General features: G+C 36.9%; 1 protein-coding gene across 1 annotated transcript; it reads left to right on the forward strand.

Annotated features, from left to right (window-relative positions):
• The first annotated feature begins 6005 nt into the window (after window positions 1–6005).
• On the forward strand, window positions 6006–7696 carry LOC141600468 (zeatin O-glucosyltransferase-like). Its single transcript, XM_074420702.1, has one exon. It carries the CDS (start codon window positions 6187–6189, stop codon window positions 7588–7590), a length of 1404 nt encoding a protein of 467 aa, XP_074276803.1. The 5' UTR covers window positions 6006–6186; the 3' UTR covers window positions 7591–7696.
• Window positions 7697–9164: the final 1468 nt, after the last annotated feature.

A 9164-nucleotide genomic window follows, 5' to 3' on the forward strand; every position in this document is an offset into this window, starting at 1 on the left:
CCTGCCAGGGATTTATATGTAGGGTGATCTAACTCGAATAACTTGCCTGATTGGTGTAATTAAATGTAAAACAAACTAATAAATAATGACACAAGGATTTTATACGTGGAAAAACCCTGGGAATAAGGGAAAAAACCACGGGCACCAAGCCAGGAGTGATTGTTACTATGATTTTGGATAGCCTGACCAGTATTGTAGTATCGGGCGTGATGTGCTAATATATTGCTTAAGAATACAAAGTATATGAGTAAAAGTGACGGTCTATCAGATCATCCTTCTTGTCTTCCCCCACTTTCTATTTATAGGTGGTTGCTTTCAATCCCTTTGTGCCGTTTAGGTTTTCCTGGTAAATAGGGAATGTCCCCTATTTACCCGGGGATGGTTGCTTCTTTCTTAGCCGTTGCTTTGACTGCTCCCTATATTTTTGCCTTCTGGAATTGGTCTTCCTTTTTTGTAGGGAACATATGAGATCGCTTGTTTGTTGCTCGCAATGGCACAGTGGTGCTTTATCTTTTCAGTTCTTTGGTTATTTCTCTTTGTCTTTAATCAACTCCTGCTTAGTGCCTGTCAATCTTGGAGTAATGCCTGGTTTTAGATCTCTAGAGCCTGGAAGTTGTCTTTGGCTGTTGCCTGGCCTATATCAGGTCAGGCAGGATAATTTAGGGCCCAACATTATTATTATTATTATTATTATTATTATTATTATTATTATTATTATTATTATTATTATTATTATTATTATTATCTAAGCTACCCAAATAAATTATGAGCAACAACAACCGTAAATGATGAAAACAAAAGATTGCTTAGTACATACTCCCTCCATATCACATCAATGGTAACATTGAGAATCTTGGCACTATTTATGGTCGTAGGGAATTTTCGATATTATTCTTAATCTATGAGACAAAATATAGTCATGTGAGATCTTGTTTGATTTATCGTCATGAATGCTATAAAAATATCATTTTTTTATAATATTTAATAATGTGCAACGAAAGATATTAACGTTGCAAAATGTGTCTCGACAAGTGTGAAAAAGTCAATGTTACCATTGGTGTGATATGGAGGGAGTATTATTTTGTAATTTATTAATCTGTTATTTTTTTTAATTCATCCTTAATTAAGGAATAGAAGTAGATTAAAAATAGAAGCAAAGATAGGAGGAGTGAAAATTAAGGGATGTATTTTTCACATACGCATTTTACTCTTTCACATACGTCTTTTACAATTATACCCTTGTCATTTTTACCCTAATTGATTTTTTCATCTCCCTTCTTAGTCACCTGAACTCACCTCCCTCTGGCAATCCACTCCATCCAACCTCGTCGATCCAAGCTCCAGCCTAGTGCCGACCTCGGCTTCCCCTTTCTCCGACCACCCTTGTCCGGCCTTCCCTCTTCTGCACGCTCTTCCCGTGCACTCTACCAACCCATCAAAGTACTTAATGGGGGCTGATTTATATCGACGACGTTTTAGTAAATATCGACGACGTTTTTCATAAAAAAGACGATGACTGCCCTTTTAACTTTCTCTCTCTAAAAAAATTTCTCTCAAATTCAACTAAATTAAAAACAAAAAACAACAACAACAAGAATTAACAATATGTCAACCTAATTAGTTCATGACATTAATTTTGTAAATAACATATTGTAAATTGTTTGCGTAAATCTGAAATTTATACCCCCAAGGTTGAACCATGGACCAAACTTTGAGATCTAACGTCAGCCATGGACCAAACGTGGGAAATCAATGTTTGCCGTGGTCCAAACGTTGGAATCCCACGTTTGGCCACGGAGGATTTTTTTCCCACGTTTGGACCACGGCCAACGTTAGTTTCCCACGTTTGGACCATGGCAAACGTTGGTTTTCAACGTTTGGTCCGTGGTCGATTGTTGAATCTCACCATTTAGTTGATGAACTAGTTCACTTTTTTTTTTTTTAAAAACCGTGTTTAATACGTTTATTTGCCGATTTTTTAAATTTATTTAAGTTTTCTAGTCGATGTGCGTTAATTTCTAACATCTTTTAATTGGTTTAATGCAATGAGAGATCAAAATGTAGTTGATTTTTAGTAGAATTTGAGAGAAAATTGTTTAGAGAGAGAAAATAGTGTAATTATGCAAAGGGCATTATCGTCTTTTGGAATGAAAACGTCGACGATATTTACTAAAACGTCGACGATATTTACAAATCCGGTACTTAATCTTAGAACCGACAAAAGTGTAAGAAGGGAACATGATAACAAGTTATACATGTTCATTATATACGAAGTACACCATTTTCATTGGCGGCAGGTTTCAGAGCTTTGGTTGCTCAAGTATACGCTAACAGCACATTTTCCAACCAATCTTAATTTGGCATTGTATCATTGCTTCACTGTTAAAAGCAGCCGACCATATGAGAAAAATAAATTAATTGATAATCATTGATAAACCCTAGTAATTTATAATTGATATTTGATAAACAACTAAACATATTATTTTCACTAATTGATAAACTCTAATGATTTTAACAAAACATATTGATATTGATAATTGCTAAGGAATTGAATTGCTTCAGTTCAAGTTGTTAGAATAGAGAAAAAATAAGACTTAAATTGTGTAGGTTTAGGTAGAAGGGTATGCTATGTAAAGTTAATGAAAAAATGTATGTGAATGACTAAAGTTCGTATGTGAAAAGTAATTCTGAAAATTAATTGTGCTAAAAAATAGGAACCCACGTTCTAGAGTTGAAAAACTTCATTGTGTATTAATAGTAGATTAATGTACATATTAACAAAATTGTGTATTAATTGTAGATTAATGTACATATTAACAAAATTTACTTAATCACATGTACCCCAAGTCTCCTTGTGGTTTGGTGGTTACAACTTACAAGGTCTGCTAAACATATTGCATTATTGCTACAGGGATCGACTCAAAGCAGATGCCTAATTTTGAGAATTTTAAAACATAACAAGTCCGCCTTTGAAAATGTAATAAAAAAATCTTCTCGAAAGAGCATCCAACTTGAGAAGTCCAACCACTACAATCCTGTAAAGTGTAAACATACCTCTACTAGACCTGGCAATACGGGTCACTCGGGTCGGGTACGGGTCGGGTCAGTTTGGGTCGAGTCATTTCGGGTCTGCCACATATTTCGGGTCGGGTTGGGTCGGATCGGGTCACTTTCGGGTTTCGGGTCAATTTCGAGTGACCTGTTGTCGGGTCATTTCGGGTCGGGTCATTTTCAGGTATAGGTCATTTTGGGTCGGGTTGCTTTTGAGTTAATGGCTAAGCACTTAAGTTAATACTATTTTGATTAAGAAATGCTATTTTGCAAATTTAACCATTTATTAGGGATTATTGTAACCAATGAAACTTTATTTTGATATATATAATATTAATATGAGTTAGTACTGGTCGTTTCGGGTCATTTTGGGTCACTTCAAGTCATTTGGGATCAGGTCATTTATGAGTCGGGTCTTTTCGGATTGGGTCACCTCGGGTCGGATCAACAATGGGTCAAACAATGTTCGGGTCGGGTCGGGTCAATTCGGATTTCGGGTCATATTCGGGTCAAACAAGTTCGAGTCATTTTCGGGTCTCGGGTCAGCCTTTTCGGGTCGGGTCATTCGGGTCTGACCCATTTTGCCAGGTCTACCTCTACCTACTACCACTACGCCACTCGCCTTTTTCTGGTCATAATTCCCCCATTCCAATCAATTCTCATATAAATAACTAGTATAAATTTCGCGCAAATGCGCGATTTTTTAGATTATAATATTAGAGAATTTAATAATTATACTATTGTTATATAACTTCATTTGAAATTTAATTATAAAATTTACTATTAGTAATTTTGTATTAAGAGCTAGAAAAAAGATTGTTCAACACTTTTAATCGTATAAGATTGTAGGTTTTACTGAAATTATTTTACTAACTCTATTTTAAGAAAACATTATTTTTAAATTTTAATTATATCACTATATCCACTGAAGGCGTAATATAAACAGTTAAAAAAAGTAACCAAAGTTTAAGTTTTCATATAGTATGGAGTAAAGATAGATATTAAGTGAAAGTGTAAAAAAAAATACCATAAGTAAATTTTTCTTTTTAAAAGTTACAATTTATGAATACTCTCGACCCGTAGTACATTTGTATCAAAAGATAGAATAATAGAATTAATTAGAAAATGTTTTCTAAAAAAATGTTCTTGGTCATAATATTTAGTTTTAAAAATAATAACAGTAAAATATTTATATCACACTGTACATATAATTAGTGCAATTTCATGGATGTAACAAAATAAGAATATCTCGTTAATATGTCTATGCAAGTTAAAAGAATATTATCCCCTTTTTAAAATGGTATAAAATTATTTATTGTATGAAATTAATCTATGGTTCAGTTGTAGATATGATATTATGAAGCCCATTTATACCTTAAGTCAAAATTAATCAGGATGGCCCAGTTGTAAATATGATGTTATGAAACCCATTTATAGCCTAATTCATTTAGGCGGGAAAACTTTAGAGATCTCTTATTCTTTTAGTTTAGGGGGGGGGGGGGTGAGACCATTTACCCTTTGGGCCCCGTTTCCATGAACCGAAATGAACACCCTATGGGCTGCCCCGGCGAGACTCGATATCACCTTATAAATCCCCTTGATTCGCTAGTTGAATGTGTAGTACTCCCTCCTATTCATTATAAACTTCCTTATTTTTATTTCCGTTATTCACAATAACTTTCCTATTTCCTTTTTTGGTAAATGTTTGTGTGGTCCAAATTTAATTGTATGGTGGGGTATTATATTTGTGTGGTCCAAATTTATTTATATGATGAGGTAGTGTGTTTCCTTAATTTGTGTGTCAAAATGAAATAGAAAGTTTACCGTGAATAAAAGGGAGTATGATTTAATAATCACTCAACAACTTCATTCACTAGTTGGATATGATGGGTGATTTAATAAGGAAAATGAGATGGCGACACCCGGTGTTACCGATTTTGAGTAACACTGGGGGTAATTTTGTAATTTTAACGACATTTTAATATTTTTAATAAGATTAGTCAAATAATTTAGCCAAGGGCAAAAATGGAATATTATTACGTTCTTACTTCTTATGCATGTTAATGATCGGACCCTTCAAAGTTAAGCTTGCTTCTCGCCAACCGTCATATCCATCTCCGATGTGTCACCAGACACCACTATTAGCTAATAATAATACGCACTCTTTTCCATAGATGAGCGAAACGATGCAACATAGACTCGACTTTTTTAACCGAAATGTGCTAATAAAACATCTCACTTAAATCAAGTGATGGTTGTCGGCAAAACATCGGAGATGGATATAACGATTACAATGTGACAGCTATTGGCAAAACGGATTCCAATAAATTCGTGACTGATGAATTATTGCATGTATTAGCTAATTATAAGCAAACTCCTTTCGTAATCGAGATTTAAACCCGTGGCTGCTCGGGTATAAGGTATAGGCATAAAGCCATGTAAAACTTGTTGTATATGTAGAAGAAAGAAGAAGGCGGTAACCATGTAGAACCATGTGGATTTTTTTCCTTTGCAAACAGTAACATCACAGTGAAAATAAAATACATTACTTTTCTGCCCTTCCTTAAATCTCGCCAAAATCTAAACTAACTTCTATATTTGTTTTTTTTTTTTTATTATTTTAATAGGGTGTTACCGAGATTGTGTAACACCTGGTGTCCACTATTTTCTTTATTAATCCCTCCACTTCTCTCTAATGTTCCACATGTTTTAAAATGACAAATTTACAAAAATTTTCTATTTTTGTTATGTATTTATCGGTTATAATAACTTATGGCTTCATATTCTCATTCGTCCTTTCTTTTTCTTCCATGTAATAATACCAGTATGCCAATTTTTTTTTTTTTTTTTTTTTTTTTTGGTTCAAAATAATTGTTGAACTCCATGTGGAGGGTTGAGGGAGTATTAATTAGAGAACTTTTAAAATGACGGCTTAATCCCGATTTCTTCGAAACTAGCTCTGCAGGTGTCAACTACTCATAAACCCGAAGAGCTTTCCAGTGAGGTGCGAGCATGGATTTAGGCAGCTCTCCAACTTGTACTCAATTATTAGTCAACAAAGTTGGGATGTTTTTTTTGTTATAAAAGGGTAAAGATACATACTAGACTCTTACCAAAGTACAAGGTGACAACAAAATGGAAGGAAGTCAAGTAGCAGTAGTAATGGTGCCTTTCTTAGAACAAAGCCACCTTAACAGCCTCCTTCAACTCTCCCACATTCTCGCTTCTTACAATATCCCTGTTCACTACGCCTCATCTTCCACCCTCATTCGTCAAGTCACCCTCCGCAATAATCACCACCCCTCCAACCTTTCTTCTCATATCCATTTCCACTCCTTCAACCTCCCTCCCATCTCCCAACCCGATTTCAAACCCGACACCACAACCAACTTCCCCACTCACCTCCTCCCACTTTTCCAAGCCTCCGCCCATCTCCGCCTTCCCTTCTCTCAGCTCTTGCAACAGCTCTCCCCTCAATTTAAGAGAATCGTAGTTATACACGATTGTAATATGGCTTCTGTTGTCCAAGATGTTAAGGCTATTGTCCCTAATGCCGAATCTTATTCCTTTTTCGGCATCTCTGCTTTCAGTTTGTTCTACATGTTCTGGGATGGACTTCCTCAGAAGCCCTTTCAGTTAGATCAATCTGATATCGACCCGACCCGTATCCCTGGCGATGACGGGTTTATTCCTCCCGAGGTCATGGAGTTTGTTCTCCAACAGTTCTCGTTTCTGGGTTTGGAAAGCGGTAGGCTGTATAACACTTCAAGGGCGTTGGAAGGTAGATTCATGGAATTGCTGGAGAAATTAACGGGGAATTCTGAGATGAAGCACTTTGCAATTGGGCCTTTTAATCCGATTAATCTCAAGAGTAGCGAACCGGAAAAGCAAAGGCACGAATGTCTAGAATGGTTGGATAAACAGGAGGAACACGCTGTTATATACATCTCTTTCGGATCCACAACGTCAGTGAGTGATGAGCAGAACGCTGAGTTGGCACAAGGGTTAGAAAGAAGCGGGGTTAAGTTCGTGTGGGTTATAAGAAAAGCGGATACAGCTGATGTTTTCGCGGAGGGTGGAGTAACAAAAGCGGGGTTACTACCATTACCAGAAGGGTGGGAAGAGAGGATGAGAGACAGGGGTATTGTGATACGAGAATGGGCCCCACAGCTTGAGATACTAGGTCATAGATCCATAGGAGGGTTTATGAGTCACTGTGGATGGAACTCGTGTATCGAGAGCATCAGTATGGGAGTCCCAATTGCAGCATGGCCGATGCACTCAGAGCAGCCTAAGAATGCGTTTTTAGTATCAGAGGTGCTTAAAGTTGGGATAGTGGTCAAGGATTTAGGAAGCCTGGGTGAATTGGTAATGTCAAGTAGTATAGAGAATGTTATAAAAAGAATGATGGCATCAAAGGAAGGAGATGAGTTGAGGAATAGAGCTGTAGAAATGGGTGAGGTTGTTCGAGGTTCGGTTGCTAAAGGTGGTGCGTCTTCCTTGGAATTGGATTCTTTTGTTGCTCATATTACCAGATGATCATCAGGATGATGTTTTAACCCAATTTACAAGTCTTACCTTATTCGAATGTACTTTATCATGTACTCCCTAATGTTTATTTTGTATAATAAGCGTTGTTGAATCTACAAGCCTTGCATCTGTTACGGAATATATTGTATTATACAGTGGTCGTAGTTAGGGATGTCAATTTCACCCGCATCCATCAAAATCCGATCCACCCGATCCTAAAAGATGGATGAAAACCCGACTTAAATGGATGATGGATGGATGACGGATGAAACGGATGATGGATGACGGATGAAACGGATGATGGATGACGGATGGGTTGGATGAAGAAATTCCACCCGCCATCCGCCCGACATCCATCCATCACCCGATTTTATTACTATTTATTTATTTTTATTTTTACATATAACACATTATTAAGATATAAAATATTTAAATTATCATATTTGTCTACTTTCAATATAGATATTTTGTGAACCTAGCCACTAGAAAGTTAAATTAAATAATTATCTAACTTTATTTTTGTAGAGAAAAAAAAATCATCATTTTTTTAAACTTGAAATATATAAATACACAACACCCGTTTATCACCCGATCCACCCATTTCATCCATGGATGATGGATGGATGGATGACGGATGATATGTTTCACGGATGACGGACGGGTTGGATGAGATTTTAAAAGGACGGATGGATGACGGATGAGGCTTCACCCGACCCGAACCCGATCCATTGACATCCCTAGTCGTAGTATATGAGTTGGATATCTTGTATTATGGTAAATATGTTATATGGGTCGATATGGTTTCCTAAACCGATTAGGGTTGTATGAGTATATAATGTAACGTTGTACAGTCAATACAATTAACACAATAATTCCAAAACCCTATCTTTTGTCAAGTATCCTTTTAACTTGGCATCAGAGCCAATTAAGTGTGTCGGCCGTAGAGTTTTTCGTTCGCAAGTATGACGAAAGACGGAGACGCGTCCAAATCAGACAAGAAAACCTCCATTAGTCCTTACTTCCTAGGGCCAGGCGATAAACTTGGTGATAAAGTCGTACAAGTCATGTTGAATGGTGATAATTACGACAAGTGGTCTGTGAAGTTGCGTGGTGCCCTACGTGCTAGGAAGAAGACGAGATTCATTGATGGTACTATCAAGAAGCCCAGTGATACGTCGGAGGATTGTGAAGATTGGTACATGGTAAACGCGATGATAGTTAATTGGATTTTCAATGTTATCGAACCCGGGTTGGGTTCAACGATAACTTATGTCGATGATGCAAGAGTTTTGTGGGAAGATATTGAACAACGGTTCAGTGTGGGTAATGGACCGAAGCTTCACCGTGTCAAAGGCTCCATCAAGTCGTGTAGGCAGAATGAGAAGGAGCCCGTGTCCGAGTACTATGGTCGCTTGAAGAAATTGTGGGATGAACTCGATAAATATGATCGAAATCCCACGTGTGAATGTCGTGGTTGCAAGTGCAACATTAAAGGCAAATTGGATAAGAAGCGTGATGAAGGCAAGGTGCACGATTTTCTTATGGGACTCGATCCTCAGTACAATACTGTTCGTTCCAATTTG

The sequence above is a fragment of the Silene latifolia genome, chromosome 9, assembly GCF_048544455.1.
Source record: "Silene latifolia isolate original U9 population chromosome 9, ASM4854445v1, whole genome shotgun sequence".
In the NCBI taxonomy this organism is placed as follows: Eukaryota; Viridiplantae; Streptophyta; class Magnoliopsida; order Caryophyllales; family Caryophyllaceae; genus Silene; species Silene latifolia.

Coding starts and splice junctions, on each gene's coding strand:
- LOC141600468 (XM_074420702.1), top strand. CDS start 6,187: ATGGAAGGAAGTCAAGTAGCAGTAGTAATGGTGCCTTTCTTAGAACAA.